The following is a 17,518-nucleotide window of genomic DNA, read 5'->3' as shown; positions in this document are numbered from 1 at the left end:
CCAATCAGTTAAAAGTGTCATTTTGAGGAAACAAAGTTTTTACCATCATCCCAAAGGTTGACAATTTATGTTGATATTTTTTGTGTGCCGTAATGCTTATTCATAACATTAATAATAATAATATAAACGCAGTTCCGAGTAAACCAGACGGTTAATCGACAAAGCGTTATTTTTAAAGCGTTTGTTTTTATTCTAGCCATCCAAAAATAATTTGCGCCTACTTTGTGGTACTTGGCTGGGGAACAAAATACATATTTCACAGTGTATATCACTGAAAAAATGAGAAAAAGTTGAGAATTGCGCCCCATTATGAATGTAATATCTTTTCATTTTTACCAAATGAACGGATCAATCATCCATACGTCTATGAATGACCTTTCCCCACTATGAACTTAAATAAAAGTAAAAATACTGAATTCAAGTAGCTAAACGATGACCTGACCGATCTGTATCCTTTTCGAGGGTCGACTATTACGTAAGCGTTTCGAACACAGGGCGGGCGGGGCAACCGTCTCCATGTGTGAGAGACCACGTTTTAAACCAAGTGGCCCCGAAAAAATATCCCAACCCATTTCTGTTCGATCTTCAACCGGATCGCAAACGCTTGGACTTGTTTTATCCGTCGCTAGCGTGCGTGTGTGGAGTAAGATAGCTTCAATAGCATCTGATGCTCTGGTTCAATTTGCACAAGGTAAGTAAACTATGTATTGCTTCACTACTACATGTGCACGAAAACAATGCATCGCACTGTGCCGTACTTCATGGAACTTCATGGAACTTCATGGAACTTCATGTCCAGGCTTCGCACAAGAGATTCGCTGGGACGTTATCACTGCAAATCGCCTTCATTTCACTTCGCTATACACACACTTACTCACACGATCAACTTAAGACGACTTGTTGCGCTCAACTAAATTTCAGAGGAAACGTTCTCCAAGTCGGTCAATACCTACTTTAAGGAATTACATCATCGGGAGAATCAAGTTGGTTATTTTTATTCCCATGTTTTGTTTAACCGGGGGGGAAAAATAACCGAAATAAGCGGAGTAGCAAATGCAATCAATTTGATGCGAAAAAATAAATTGTAAAATAGTTGTACTTAGAGATGGTTGCTTCTTTAAAAACAAAAACAAAAACATACCTGTGCAAGGATTGTACTCAAATCTCGAGTCACCAATACAAACCGTTACCAAAAAAAAACAAAAACAAACCGACAGCTAATTGAAATAAATAAATGAAAAAATATGTGTGAAACTCAAGGCCCGGGGGCCAGATCCGGCCCGCTGCATTATGTAAGTGGCCCGTGAAATACTGATTTGACTTCAAGTGGCTTAAATACCAAACTTGCAAGTTGTCTCCTTTTCTGTCCTTCCCACTTTGACTGCTTCCTTCCCAGCCTCCTTCCTTCCTTTCTTCCCCTTTCCCTTCCTTCATGTTCCTTGCTTATTTCTTCCTTCTTTCTCATTACTTCATTCCTTCTTTCGCTCCTTTTCTCTCCTGTTTTCCTTCGATTCCTCTTATTTGTAATTTCTAGTTTGTGATCATCTTTGCTTCAGAACGGCGGCCTGACATCGAACGTTCCAATACCCTGAAAAACTCTTCGTATCAATCAGCCTAGTATTTGGTGCATGTACTTACACATTCCTAATAGTAATACTCATAAATGGACAAATGAATACATAAAATAACATTAGAAAAAAGCTGAGATTTGGGGTAAGGGCGGGATGCAAAACAAGTCTCAAAGAGATTCCGTGAGCGTCACTCTGGGGGGTGGGCAGCATCCGGAGTGGTTACAGCAAACAGCCAGCAACAAATCAAAAATCACGCAAACCGCACCGCACCTGACAAAAAAGTACAAGTAGTTCCGAGCACTGTGAGCGATCCCCAGTTCAGTTTAGTTAAACGGCCAATCCATCTTTGGACTGCTTTTTGTGTTGCGTCTCGATTGCGTGCACTTTTCGCCTGTTCTAACGGCCGCGCCGACGGTATCTCGTTTCTTTCCAGGCCTTCTAACTTTAGCCGCTGTGAAAGTGGGTCAGCAGGGGTTTGACGGGCGGAATGGGGGATATCTCCTATGTTCAGCTATGTGTATCTTATGCAAGCTTGTGCGGCAGCTTTCCAGGAAGACTAATATACGAAAAGTAGCTTTTAAAAGCAGGGTCAAAAATGAGAGCGCTTGTTGCTACAGTAAATAGATGGAAATACGGACATAACAGTGAACAGCGGCTTTTTCATCGCACTCGTTGACATGGACGAATAGTGTTTTGATTCAAGTGGAATATATCACCTCAGGGTATGAAGTTGAAGTTGTGAAAACGCCGCATGTTTTCTAATTGTCAAAGAGACTCAGCCGCCGGCCGTAATGCCGTCCTTTTCTCTGGACTTAGCAGGGTGCGCAAACTTTTGTGCTGCGGGCTACGTTAGGTTTTTGAAATCTGAAAGATCCTTATCTCATTTAAAATCAAATATTATTTGGTAAAATAAAACATGCATGCAGATATGAATTTATGTTAGATGTAAAATAGTTTTTTTGCTCTTGTTTTTAGCTAGCTTTATCTGTTTTTATTATATTTGTAATCTATTAACCGTGAAAACAATGTATTTTAGAAATAAAGACAAAAAATCATTTTAGAGCTGCGACGATTAATCAACAGCCGTCTATCATTAAATCAATCGATAACCGTTTTTGATCATTGATTCATCGTTTTGAGACCTTAGCCTCTAAGCAGTAAATATTTTTATTTCTGTAATCCTTAATGTAAACAATCTTATCTTCGTGTTGAATCACAAAAAACTTTGCAAACATTTGCTTTTTCTTTTGCTTTTACTTTTATTTTATGCCAGAAAAGCTCGAGGTTTTACAAATGACTGTGAAAAAAATTGTTCCGAAAAAATGTACGTCCCACAATTTTTACAACTTCACACAAGAACTGAATTGATGAGATGCCAAAAGCAGCCACAACAATAGCACGTGGCAAGAGAAGGGGGCACAGCGCCCCCGCTCCACTGCATCTCTTTTAAGTAGGTGATAAATGAGGTACAAAGTATTCCCACTGGGGACTGTAATATACTGTACTTGATGGGAATTTCAGTAATATGAGGAATTTGACCTCCTCCCAGCTGGACACGGAAACAAGGACACAGCCAGCGCGTGTTGCCTTTAGGCTTTTCTTCTTCTTATTGACAAAGCTCCATATGCAACGTTAGTCCCGTCTTAATCTGACAGTTATTTGCCTTATTAATTCATTCTGATTCAAAAAAGGTTTTAATTTCAAATTGACATGACCAAAACTTTGTTTTTTTCACCCTCAGTGGTTGCTCGTTTGGTTTGTGACATAAAAAAATAGCAACAATGACCTTTTTTTCCCCCCTGAAGTAAAAGCAAAATGTTTTATTTTGATCCAACATGATGTCAAGTCTGGTTTCATACACAAGTAAATAAATATGGAAATATTTCCTGCTGGAATCTGAGCCTCGACAATTAATTGAGTAACAAAAATAATTGCCAAATTATATTTGGTAATCAATTAGCTGCTAATTCATCGTTGCACCTCTGAAGAATATCAGGGATGTTCAATGCCACTTCAATGCTACTCAATGTTCAATGCTACTCAACTTTAAGTCAATGACAATTTTCTATTCTTCTCATTTCTAGTACGCAAAACTGTTCCAAAGGATCATCCGCTATCAAGTAGCGATACCTTGATATTGAAGCTTCACAAAGTGTCATGTCACCGTTTTCCTTTTTAAACAATCAAAAATCAAGTTGGTACACTCACCATGAGAGGCCATACTATTTTTGAAATCATTTCTTGAAAAATTCCTTCTAAAGGGGTTTTACCATTAATCGGACACGCCGCTAAACTAATAAAGTCTTGCGATTTTTCCTCGCGTACTTTCGGATCATTTACGAGCTGAACTCTGATCGAACCGAGACACATGTTAAAAAGCGCCACGTGCGATGATACGTTTTGGACCGGAACAGATAAACACATTTCAACGCGGTGAATTGTGTTAACTGTTCTTTTTATCCCACTGAAATACCTTCCACTGGACTCCTTGTTCTCTTCTTTTTTTAGCTTCATCAACCCTACTGTCATCAATCCACATCTAGGTCACAATGCTCAAAAGAACCCCCATCGATCGTAAATGTCAAGCAGTGTTCTCTCAATGCTCCATTTTGATTGGCTGTCAAAGAACACACCCTTGTTTTTCCACCTGACACACCTCCGCTGGACAACACTCGGCATCGTTAACCGGTTTGATTAAGAGCAAATGAGCCGACCATTTCTACCCCTTGTTGCACCTTATGAGAGCGCTCATGACTCAATTTGATCAAATGGTTTGAAATGATAAGCGTCCACCTCCGCACGATAAACACGCCGCCTCGTACACTATATGCGCGTCACCCCTGCTTGGAATAGCTCGGCCATGTGATTCCCACCGCTGCTATTTTGGAGCCCTTTAAGTCGCCGCACGCTCCGCATCGGAGCTCAAAGAATAGAGAACAAACGTGCTCTTTAATCCCGTTTCTCCGGAGGTGCAAAGTGCTACCGTGTATCGGCGGGAGAAGAGAAGAGAAGAGTCAAGTAAGTTACTGTTCAAAGCTGTTTTGCGTTGTATTGTTTCATACAATTATGAAGGCTCTCCTAAATGGTTTACACACACACATATATATATATATATATATATATATATATATATATATATATATATATATATATATATATATATATATATATATATATATATATATATGTATGTATGTATAGTATTTGTTTTAGAGGTTGTTTTAAATGCTGGTGGGTGTCGGTTCCTCATCGTTGAAATAAGATGTCCTCATTTATGCTGCTTAAATTTACCAAGACACTTCTTTTGACTGGGCTCTCGGTTCCCTAAACTTAGTCAGTGAGGGGGTTCATGTGGTTCATAAAGAGAGTGTTGATTTACTGTTTCTGTAAGCACACCACCAGCTGTTCTATTTTTAAATTCTGCTTTCTTTAATAAACTTGACAGGAGGCCGTTTATTCATTTCTCTAGCAGGGCAGGAGGAGTTTGTAATAGCTACACGAATTGTTCGAAAACTTTCGCATATTATGCACACGGTGTTATTTGACATCAATTTAACTGTTTTTGCAATTACGCTTGAATCGGGGATGGGACAACAGACAAATCCCACCAGTTGAGATACTTTATGAAATTGATTCTACGAGAGCATTTTTTAATATGAAATAAAGGCAAATATATTTGTCAGTTGTTTTATTTTTTATTAACGATCTAGTGTGCAGTTGTAAACAAAAAAGTAGAGTCATGATCATTTCTTTTCACCGCAGCTGAGATCTTTTCTCTTCCTTCCATCCATCCATCCATTTCCTTAACTGCCGCTTAATGGGAGTACTGCATCACTGTCCGCATGACCTTTCGGAGTTTCTTTTACTGTGTTGAGTGAGTGACGGAAAGATGCCGTCACCTGCACGATCGCAAGATCATTCCCATCGATGGGAAGTCCAGGAAAATTGGACTGATGAAATTGGACTTAGTGCAAAGGAATGTCGAAGAGATGTTGGACTGCTTTTTATCATCCAGGGAGTAGTTTCCACAAACAGCTGTGGTGTTATGCACCGTGAAGAGGGTTTGGCCCTTACAGCACGGCATTTTGGAAATTGCAAGAGGAGCTTTAACACAATCTGAATCAGCGCTTGACCTCCATTTTGTTGCGATTTTGAAAACAAGCCAACAAAAGAGCTAACTAACAAAACCACTTCATAGATTCCTAGTCAAACGCTTAGCATAACATCGGCTATAGATGCCAAAGACCAATTGACAGTTCTACTTTAATCGGCTTGGCAGTTAGTGCAGACTAGCTATTGAAGTAACATTTTAGGAACATTGATTTAAAAACAAATAAAGTTAAGTAAGCGACCATATCACATTTCTTCCATGACTCCCATTTCAGTGTCACAGGAGCTGGAGCCAATCCCAGCTGAAATTGGGTGAACGGTCGATACACACATAGAAACAGATAAAAATGATTGTAACATAATCCGTTTAAAAAAAAAAAAGAAGCTAGCGTTAGCCATCGGTTGTATTGCTTAACTTTGTCTCGTATTTTTATTTTCACCCATGGACGATTGGCAAATTCATATTGCTTTGAAATCGAGAACACTCATCATGCAATGTTGCGTCATGCAGGACGACGGTGTGAAGTCCATGTTTTTGGCAACTGTTGCGGCATCATGAAAACTTCATGGCACGTTTCCAAACCCTTAGCCCCTTTCAATTACCGACGAGGATTGTCTCGGTTCGGGATTATTCATTTTCATTTTGCTTGTGTATGAGTAATAGTCTTGTTCACCGGGATTTTTTTTTCCACGCTTGCCAATTGCGTTATGTAACCCGTCAACAAAACATGAAGCGATAAGATGGATTGTCCATATAGACTTTTAGTTTTTGGACACTTGACAGAACTTGTGGATTGTGGATGCGCGTTATGCAACGCAGGAAACTGCTCTACTTAAGTTTGTCCAGTATGTCCATAGAGAAGATCTGATTGCAAGTGTGACGGCTAAAAGCGTTCCCGCAGCTATGCGCCTCTCTGCCAGTGGATCAAGCTTCCTCTGTTAACCGCTGTATATAAATGTACGCTTGAAACCTGTGCTCATTTCCACCAGCGTCAGAGAGCGTTACATTGTTTGTAACGCAACCCTCCTTCCTGCAAAGGTGCCTGCCGCTTCCCCCCCGTGACCCCTGAATCGCGGTCAAGCGTCTCCACGTCGCCCGTCTTTCCTTCCCCGCGGTCGGACCAATGGGGCTGGACAAACTCGTGAGATTTGGGAAGCAGTTGCTGAGGGTCAAGGTGGTGGACTGTAACGCGGAGGATTCCCGCCTGTCGCGATGTCTCAACACTTTAGACCTGGTGGCGCTGGGAGTGGGCAGCACGCTGGGGGCCGGCGTCTACGTCCTCGCGGGCGCTGTTGCACGGGAGAATTCAGGTACCGCCATTTTAAACTCTTCTCGAATGTTGTTCACAACGGAGAGGGATTGGTCGCAAAAATGTTCACGGGGATACATCGCGCAGTTTTCAGATCTACAAACGTACTTGTGACACGTGGAAAGGGAGTCTGAAGAAGTCTAACGGCCTGTTAATACTCAGTCTTGTTCAGCCATGAACGAATGCAGTTTTGCTCAAAACTAAACCCCTGCTCCTGCTACGTGTGTGTGCGTGTGTGTGTGTGTGGGGGGGGGGGGGGGGGGGGGTAGGAAGGGTTGGTGGCCACTCACCACTCTAAGATGCACTATGTGTTGTGGAAGAAAATAAAGTTGTGCCCAAAAATAGACACTTATTTTACGGCCTTCATACTATGGTTCGGAGATCACTGGGCACGGGAAAGAAAGATATGCAAGCTTTTTTTCAAATTTCATACTCTATTTTTTACATATAATGTTGTTTACATTTCACGGGGGCTTCCCGGTCTTCATTAACCGCAATAAACGAGGTGATCAAGCAGCAGACGAAGAGAAGAAGAAGGTCAACCCCCAGGGAAACAAGTAACACTTTTGTTTTCAAATTTGTGTTCAATAAAAACATTTTTGAAGATCGGATAGGGGGTCGTTTTCCGTTTTTCCATTTCCGATCTTCGATGAATAACGAGAGATGGTTAGTTCCCATTCAGCGGAGAGAGCAACACTGCCTCCTTGTGGACAGGAGGAATGGCTGTTGTGAATAACCTCAAAATGCTTTGTCTCAAAAGTAAATGCACATACCGGCTGATTTTTTTCTAACTTTCCAAACAGAATTGAATACTTACAAATAAATTGTGATGAATGCGCACGATACATTAAAAAGCATTTGTGAAAACCGTGCATATATTTGTGTATCCAAATCTTGGACGTGTCTGCGTTAATAATTTTGACACTAATCGCTCTGCGTAGTTTAAGCCTTCACTTCTGTGCTTTGCCCTCCTAGGTCCCGCCATAGTGCTGTCTTTCCTGATAGCAGCTTTAGCATCAGTCCTAGCCGGCCTGTGCTATGCGGAATTTGGAGCCCGTGTCCCCAAGACGGGCTCGGCGTACCTCTACTCCTATGTGACCGTTGGTGAACTCTGGGCCTTCATAACCGGATGGAACCTCATACTCGCCTATATCATTGGTAAGCCTGCATTTCCTAATGTACGGTATTACCCCACTCAGCCTTACCAAATAACCCGATCTGACACAAATGTGCCTGAACATGTTCAGTGTGATTCTCTGTCATAATGAGACAAATCTAATTATGACCCACGTCAAATGTCTTTCAAATGAGAAGTCTTACAACTATGACAAGCACAGCACCTGACAATTAATTTTCTTTCCCTCAATTCAGGAACGGCTAGCGTGGCCAGGGCCTGGAGCGCTACCTTCGATGAATTGATAGGGAAGCGAATAGAGGAATTCTGCAGAGGCTACATGCAAATGAATGCGCCGGGAGTGCTGGCAGAATACCCAGACTTATTTGCGGTTCTCATAATAATCACCCTCACAGGTGAAAAAAATATAATAATGATAATAATAATGTCTTTTCCCCTTTTCTGACCGTCTGGATTTTTTTTTCCCCCGCTTTCTTGTTAAGGTCTGCTGGCATTTGGAGTAAAAGAGTCTGCAATGGTCAACAAGGTTTTTACTTGTATCAACATGCTAGTCCTGTGTTTTATGGTGATCTCTGGCCTGGTCAAAGGTAATTTGAAGAACTGGTACCTGGACCCTGATGAAATCCTGAATGCCAGTAATAGCAGTAACTCCAGTCTCAAGTAAGGACATGCTCACATTCCTCCTCACTCACAATTTCTTGTTTCAAATGTTCAAAATTTCCAAAATACATGTTCAATGTTTCAAAAATACAGTAAATTGCATGTGAAACCACAGAATTGAAACGGCAGAGCTACTTTTCGTAGGAGCACACCTGTAGCTTTGATAACAGCTTGATGTGCAGCAAAAAGTTGTATTTTTTTTCTTTTCCACATAAGTCTGAATAAGTCATCTCTGACCGTGTTGTGTAACCAACAGAAACGGTATCGTCATGGAACGTTTTGCAGTTGCTGACTGTTCTATCTCAAAATGTATTTACAAATACCTCAGCTGTCATAATTAAAGGGTGTTTTCTTTTTTTGTATGTGTGTGTCTAGCGTTACGGATGTATTACCAACTAGAGAGGAACTAGGCGCCGGTGGCTTCATGCCATTTGGCTTCACAGGCGTCCTGTCTGGAGCCGCTACCTGTTTTTATGCGTTTGTTGGATTCGACTGCATCGCAACCACAGGTCAGTGTTGATTTGCTTGGCCCTCCTCGATTCTCCCCATGCCAAATATCATCCGGTGGACATACCTTTGGAGAGTGTAACTAGATCTGGAGCAGAGATCATTTGGCAGAAGCTTGACCAAATATTTTGCGCTATTACATAAGCGGGGCAAAGACAAACGTTAAAGTTGTAGCGCGCTTGGCCCAATGCAAACTGTGACGCCGGTAACGACTCGGACAGCTTTCCTTTTACGTGCCGTAGCTTCAAACCTGTTCACGCTGTAAAAGACCGCTCTTGTCTCACCCCTCTACGGGTTAGGGTTTTCGAATCAACCCCGAGCAATTACATGAGTTTTATTTCGGAGGGCGCTTCAGCCACTTGCGAAAGTCGTTTGTGTGCGGAATTTGGGTCAGTCGCTGGCTTTGACCGGTTGAAAACAGCCAAAGGATCCTGGCGGCGTTGTATACACTCCCGCCATCGCAATGTTAACAAGGCAACAAGCCTTAAATGTTTGTCTCAGGAATGGCCTGCACTTGAATACTTGGGTGCTCGTTGCAAAATGAGCTCCTTGTTCAGTTCGGTTGCAAAATGTGGCGAAAACTATTATTAAATCAATCAGTTGACCTTGTTTTCCCCATCGTGTTTACTGGGATGCAGCGCACATTGAAAGAGGCCTGAATGCCAAATTTGAATTGGGCTGAAACTGCAAACATCTTTGTTGACGTGACGTTGAGCAGTGACGTTGAGCTAGTGAAAAGATGCGCGACAATTACACGTTTTTGGATGTTCCTGTCAACAAACGGAAGGCAATAAAAACAGTCTCCTCGGTAAAAGTAATGCAAAAAGACTTGTCAAAATGCATCACCTCCATAAAGACAGCAAAAGTGACGCAGCTCCAGTACTTAATTTTGTGCTCATATGACCACCCCCCAAGGAGCAGGCTTTGCTTTTTTCGTGTGAAGTGTAATTGCACATCCACGACATCAGATGGTGCTGTTGTGCTCTCACTGTCGAGAGCTTTTAAATTGCTGTCAACAACGTATTCGTATTTATGAATGATGTTACTTAGAAATATATCTACACATATACATGGTCCTCTTTTTGACACCATCCCCGCAGGGGAAGAAGCCAAGAACCCACAGCGGGCCATCCCCATCGGCATTGTGTCGTCGCTGCTCATCTGCTTTGTGGCCTACTTTTGCGTTTCCGGGGCCCTGACGCTGATGATGCCCTACTACCTGCTGGACAGCAATAGCCCCCTCCCCGTTGCCTTTAAGTACGTGGGCTGGGAAGGAGCCAAATATGCCGTGGCCGTCGGATCCCTGTGCGCGCTGTCCACAAGGTAGGCCTTCTCATACTACGCTTTGTGTATTGATGTGCTTTCAGTCTATTTGTGTTTGCGTATTTTCAGCTTGCTAGGAATTTAGTGCCACCGGGCTGCATGAGCGGTTACGACAGCGCCAAAGGTCACTGCAAGCTGCAACTTCTTAAAAAAAAAATCAATCTTGGCACTTTGCGTCTTTTTGGACCTCTGTGCGTAAGATGTACCCAGGATAGGAACAGGATCATTTCAGCAGTCAAACTAAATTTAATCTGACGTTTGTTGAAAAATATTTTCGCTGCTTGTTTTTCCCCCATTTTTTTGTTAGTTAATGTTATGGCCACTTCTACCTATAAAAACGTTTTTTTATGCCTTCATTTTTCAATGTATTTTAGAACTGCAGCGATCAATTGATTGAAAACTTATCGCAAAGACTTTTTGAGAATGAAATAATCATTTCGAGACCGAGTTTCGTTTCATATGATCTCATTCCTTGAACTTTCACCCCGCCAGGAAATATTCTCCTATTCCCGCAGAATTAAAATGTTTCTTTCATTCGATTCATTGATTAACAGGTTAATCGATCAAAAATAATCATTAGCTGCAAGTCTAATTTAGCGCGCACCCTTTTTGCAATGTATATCCAAGAGGTTATTCCAAGTATGAGGTGACTGAATACAAACTGTATTTAATTGCATGCCACTCATTCTCACCGCATGCGTAGTATGATACAATTGACTAGATTGCAGTGTAACAATGAATGCTTTGTCATATTTGTTAACTGTTTGAGATCATGCGTGCGCATCGCCTTCTCACATATATGCCGACCCCCCTCCCCCACCCCACCCGCCCGCCCGCGGTAGCCTGCTGGGCTCTATGTTTCCAATGCCCCGCGTCATCTGGGCCATGGCCGCCGACGGGCTGCTTTTCCACTTCTTGGCCGAGATCAGCCCGCGCAGCAAAACCCCGCTAACTGCAACCCTCACCTCCGGCGTAGTGGCAGGTGAGACACTAACACGCATGTTTTCAAAAGGGCAGTCCCAGTTTTCCTCATTCTTGTCGGAGGGCTGAATTGACGGCGGGTTGAGCGTTGTATGAACTGGGTCAGCTTTTCTTTTTTTGTTTCTTTTTGAACGGGAGATGGAAATAGAGAGCAGTACCTACGCATGCAAATGGAACTCACTAATCCTCTCCGATGTCATGTATTTCTGTTCCGAGGATGAATGCATGATGTAAGATTATTTTTTAGGGTCTGTGTTGGAAAGCGGATCGTGCGTGTGCAAGTAGTTGTTATCCAAGACCGACTTTCCGCATGCAGGCCTCAAACTATTAAGCCCAAACGGTTTGACGCCCCGCCGCTTTTTCCGACTGCGACTTTCCCGTCGACTAATGATTTCCCTTCTCCCCCCACTGACCTTTGTCGATTCCCCTCCCGCGTCCCGTTCTCACGCCCGTCACCCCAATCTGTTGTTTACGTCCCCACGCCGCCCCAGTCTGTTGGGTTCCATGTTCCCCCTGCCCCGTATCATCTTTGCCATGGCACGGGATGGCCTGCTCTTCTCCTTCCTGGCCCGCGTCAGCGAGAGGAAATCCCCCATAACGTCCACTATGACTGCTGGGTTTCTGTCCGGTAAGATGACTAGGGGACGCATGTGTTGTTTTGGAGTTGGCGGAATGATTAAAAAAATGCCTGTCCATAGTAGCGGCAGTACTTAGCATCCGTCGGAGGGGCCTTCCGTCGCGGATACGTGGTTAAACTGTGGATGAACGAGCTGAATTTCAGCTTTTTGAATAAAGGGAAGGAAACGAAAACATTTGGGGGTTCGGATTCATCAGCGAAATGCTTGACGGATTAATCGATTATTACATTAATCCATAGTTTCAGCGCTGGTTGAAGAGTAAAACATTTCTAGCTAATAAACGTTGACAATCAGATTTTTTTTTTTTTTTTAAGAATGACTTTTTCTTCTGTAATCTCTGAGTTCTGTCATAAATGCTGTCCAGTCGGGTCGGCTCCAATTAGGCTTTTTAATGGAAAAAAAAGTGACATTATATATATATATATATATGGCACTGAATGAGTTCATTGTATTTGTGACTGAATTTCTAACAATGATTATTGTTTTCCCCTTTCAAGCTATCATGGCATTTCTGTTTGACCTGAAGGACCTGGTGGATCTGATGTCCATAGGAACACTGCTGGCATATACGTTAGTGGCTGCCTGCGTCTTGGTGCTCAGGTCAGTGGAGCACTGTCATAAGCGTGAATCAAGAACGTCAGTCCAGTCAGCTGCATTTGTCACACGAGCGGGACGTTGTTTACCGTCAAAGTCAATCTTGCGCCTCAGTTTCCCCTGGGTGATGAGTAGACATAATAGAAGCAATAGGCGCTTGATCAGCGCGGTCATCACCCCGGCGCCGCAACGTCTGCTCTCAAGCAAGCGTTGAAATTGAGCCCCGCATCCATACTGAGTGTAATTTCACACTCCATCATCTTTTATACTGCTGCGCAGATTACGGCGGACATTATGATTGACAGCACTCATAAGCGGGCTTATTGGCCGCTAACGGCGCAGCGTAACAGAAGCGTACGACTGTGAAGACCACGCTTCTTGCGGCTTTTCCCAAGTCGGGCCTGTTTGATCGGCAGATACCAGCCCGAGCAGGCCGGCGCCATGTATCAGATGGCCAATCTGCAGGAGGAGATGGAGCAGAGCGAGGGCAGTATGGGCATCCTACCCGGCGTGGAGGAGAGCTTCCGATTCAAGACCTTGTTCTTCCCGGACAACCTTGAGCCAAGCCCCCTTTCGGGCTTCACGGTCAACATCTGTGCCTCTGTTATGGGTACGCCAACGCACTTGACCTACTTTCACGCAATCATTTGACAGCTGGAAATATGAAATATCAAATGTTGTCTCCGTGTATTATTTACTTTTGGAACATTTTTAACCTAAATATTATTGACTGGAAGGCCAAAATCAGTCAAATCAAACCCTAAGGAATTCAATTCTTTTCAGAGAAGCACATCATCGCCGATCAGTGAGAATTTGACTTTCAACATACATTTTTCAACTTTCTAATGACAAAAACAAAAAAGTAAATGAACTAGCGAGTTCAATTTCTGAGCCGGACAATTGCAGACCCCAATTTTAATGACTGCGTTTGGCGGTAACTATTTGGGAACAAAATCCCCGGTCCACACGCTGTGCATGGAAATTAAATGAGAATTGACAGTCATTCATGTTTTGCCAACATCATTCGGTTACGCAGGACTGCTCATCCTAGTATTCAGCGCACTGGCAGTCCAAGGAGGCTCAGCAACATGGAACATTGTATTCCTCATCATCATCTTCATCATGTGCCTCCTCCTCACTTGTATTGTCTGGAGACAACCGCAAAGCAAAACAAAGCTCTCCTTCAAGGTTTGTGTCTTTGCACGGCGGAAAATGTGCAGAAACAGACTTTCTATCGACTTGCTCTCCGTCATATTTTGTAGGTTCCGCTGCTGCCTATTCTTCCGGTGATCAGCATGTTTGTCAACGTCTACCTGATGATGCAGCTGGATAGAGGCACTTGGATACGGTTCTCATTCTGGATGCTTTTAGGTAAACGGCCGAGGCGTAGCGGCGGCGGCTGACGGCGCCGGCAAGCAGCGGAATAGCATCAAAATATTCAACAGCCGCAGCTGTGTTTCTGACGTACAAAGAACAATCTTCGTAATCATTGGTAATAAATGTTTGACGGCGCAGAAGTTTAGCTCGCGCTGCCTTTCTGTCGACTTTCATTTTTAACTATAGGGGGCGTTGGTTGACATTCAAGAGGCGATTTATTCCTTTTCCCACCCACCGGTCACGGAAACGGATTCGAATGCTGGTCTCGCGGCGTTATGCCAGACCGTCACAAATCTCAAAAGTCCTCATCAAGCTAACAAATGCGTCGAAGTCGCATTTCCAACCCCGTGAATTCCACGTATGCGTTTCCCGCAGGTTTTCTGATCTACTTCTGCTACGGCATCCGTCACAGCGCGGAGGCGGCCGACGCCCGTTCGTCCCCCGACACGGAGATGAACGGCTTCAAGCGCGATTCGGTTTCCACAACGCCCGAAAAGGAGGCCTTCCTCCACAACGGCATCGAGGTCAGGGAGGACGACGACGGAGATTTGTAGGGAGCGCCAACGCCGTCTCTGTGTCATTTGCACAGCAGATCTCCCGGCTCTTCCATTAACCGTTATTCACGAAAGTGAACGTTAAAGCCTCCAAACGCAAGACTTGAATGTGGCTGTATCGAACGTTTTGCTGACGTTGAAGCATTCAGCTGTCTTATGCAAGCGTGTTGCCGGCACGGAAGCAGGTCAAGTTCCTGGACGACGGGAATATTTGTTTGTCCGGGTCAGATTATGTCTGCAAAAAGGCAGTCGCCAACTTTTTTATTCCCGAATGACACGTGACTTTATATTGTCGGACGGCTTACTTCTGAAGGGTTACCGGTCATTGTCATTTGAAATATATTATGTATTTATACCGGACATTATGTTTCTAAATATGAGTTCTTTTTATCAAAGCAACTCCTGAATTGTAGAGCATTACATTCACGGCTTTTAACGAATCCAAACTGCTTTCTAAAATATGAATTGGTTTATTTTTCCATTGAACTGTTAAATATCTTCTATATTTTTTCAACTTATACGAATTTATTTTGTTACTCTTGTCCCATATTTTGGGCTATTAAAAAACAAACAAAGCCCAAAATCAAAACAACACTAGCTAGCCAAGTATTAGGTGGGACTTAGGGGTGTGCCACCCTCGAGCACTGTCTAATATCAATATCAGCAGTAATTATACGTACTTTCATTTTTTTTATGTAGGGGACACTTGATCAGCTTGATGCTAATCAAATAGTCAGCGGTAAGCGTGAGAAAATATGACCCATTTATCCCAAACATTTGCGTATCATCGGTTCAACCTCAAACACGAGAATGTGAATGAACTAAATAAATACATTCTAGGAAACTGAAAAATAAGCCTCCAAAAGTCCATAAAACAATGTATTCTCTCTGAAGTGAAAAAGAACAATTGAAGTTTACTTCGGAACATTTCAAACATTTTTTTTTAAATTCAGTATATTGTGGGAACAACACAAAGTGGGATAAAAAAGGGTAGTTCTGGAAGTTTAGCTTTGCTTATTTGAACCGATATTGAACCGATAATCAACATGGAATCGGGACACCCTTAGTGCTACGAGTGCAGTACGGTGAAACGGGCTGGATTGAAACCGAGTTAGTGGAATCCCGGATCATTTTCAAATGCCCAAGGGACACTTTGAGCGGGTCCGGAAAGTGGACATTTCCGAGCAGAGGAACGTCTCGTCAACCCAGTGCACGGCAACATGCCTTCCTGTGATTGTAACCGTATAATATTGTTGCCTTCTATTACAGCAAAAAGTGATCCTTGCGCATGGGAACATATTTCTGGACAAGCGGCAGTACGTTGTATAATTGCCAAGACTTATGTAAGTGATGTTGAAATGTTCCCCCTCTTCTGGCAGGACAGCCCAACACAAATAGCTCATCTCTAATGTTCATGCCGTCCTTGACTGGCAGCACATAACGGCTGCACCTGTTAGGGAGGATGCGGGTCACAGAAAGATCAAGTGTCCGAAATAAGGTCACACGTAGTACTTTTAGTTTGGCAATCGTTGATAAATGGAGAGTTGAGCATCGAGTGAACATGTTCACAGTGCTGGCTGCTGTGTCCTTTCGTACACGTTGTTTCTTTTCAAAACATGATGTCAACTATTGCATTGTGTGGATTTTTTATACAGTATATATTTTTTTGCTTTACCTTATAGACTCCAACCGGTTTCGTATGATTTTATAAAATTCCCCGCTTTTAAGGCCTTTCACTCAGTATTTTTATTACACTTATGGAAGAGTTGGATCCAGTTAAACAAACGCGTGTTTTGTTTAAAACGTTGTACGAATTGAGTATATTAACATGTGGTTTGTATTGCCAGCAGCCACAACTATTTCTAGGTTACGGTTGTGGTTCAGGTCTTATTTTTCAGACCGGATATTTGCCATGTGGGTTGGGCCTACAGCCTAACCTAACCTACAAAAATGGAGTGTGACTATTTACAGAATATATTAAAACAATATGTATATATTTTTTGTTTATATTACCTCGAGTAAATTATTTGTAAATGCGGAAGTGGTGTGTATGTCTGCTATGTAAATTGTCTACAGATGATTTGATTACTGTGGACTTTGTGTTGTACAGTCCGTGTACTCTGGATTATTTCAAATCCCTGACTTCACCAGTCATAGAAATTAGGTGTTAGAATTGTAAATTGAATGGGTGTATGTAGATGGGGTTTAAGGTTCCGTTATCTAATCAGTACAGCAAACGCAAAAAAAACAAAAAACAAAAAAAAAAACCTTTGTGTTAGACGGTAACAAAAAAATTCATGCTTCTGTAATTTGAACTCTCACAGATGTTCAGTTCTTCATGAAATAAAGTTACTGGTTCTCTGTCTGAAAAATACAAGAAGATTACCAGTCCCATTCTTTGAATCATCACTGATTTAAATATGTCACAATTAGTCTTTATAGATTCACTTTTATTAAAAAAAAATTGGTTTCAATGCTGATGATCAAGATATTGGATGATTCTTGACTGGCATCCATTAAGATAATTTTTCACGATGCAGTTCTGTTTGGGATCGTGTCCAGTATATATAAACAAGTGCAACAATAATAAAGTAATATTCAACTTCTTCAAACTGAACCTGGCATACCACAGCAGTACTTTGACTATTGCCGCACCTAAATTATCAGATACTATCAACTGTCAAAATAATCTTGGCCGCTAACTGGTTGACATCAGCAAATTTTCTTGGTCTAAAAATAATGAATATACTAATTATAT

At 42.4% G+C, this 17,518-nt stretch overlaps 1 protein-coding gene across 4 annotated transcripts; it reads left to right on the top strand.

The window, feature by feature from the left end:
* The first annotated feature begins 535 nt into the window (after positions 1-535).
* On the top strand, positions 536-17,163 carry slc7a1a (solute carrier family 7 member 1a). 4 transcript variants are annotated; one of them, XM_088440652.1, is made up of 14 exons: positions 536-691; positions 6,721-6,992; positions 7,967-8,149; positions 8,363-8,521; positions 8,609-8,786; positions 9,162-9,295; positions 10,394-10,616; positions 11,845-11,937; positions 12,089-12,225; positions 12,733-12,835; positions 13,246-13,439; positions 13,866-14,017; positions 14,092-14,200; positions 14,582-17,163. In XM_088440652.1, the coding sequence occupies exons 2-14, from the start codon at positions 6,806-6,808 to the stop codon at positions 14,758-14,760; spliced, it is 2,031 nt and encodes a 676-aa protein (XP_088296778.1). In that variant the 5' UTR covers positions 536-691; positions 6,721-6,805; the 3' UTR covers positions 14,761-17,163. The 4 variants fall into 4 exon arrangements, with proteins under 4 accessions (XP_088296778.1, XP_088296781.1, XP_088296780.1 ...); XM_088440653.1 differs by lacking the exon at positions 536-691 and adding an exon at positions 4,859-6,639; XM_088440655.1 differs by lacking the exon at positions 11,845-11,937.
* Positions 17,164-17,518: the final 355 nt, after the last annotated feature.

Source organism: Hippichthys cyanospilos, chromosome 18 (assembly GCF_059441005.1).
Source record: "Hippichthys cyanospilos isolate Australia breed blue-spotted pipefish chromosome 18, RoL_Hcya_1.0, whole genome shotgun sequence".
Taxonomy (NCBI): Eukaryota; Metazoa; Chordata; class Actinopteri; order Syngnathiformes; family Syngnathidae; genus Hippichthys; species Hippichthys cyanospilos.
The sequence above is the reverse complement of the archived record's forward strand: the minus strand, read 5'-3'. Positions and strand labels throughout refer to the sequence as shown.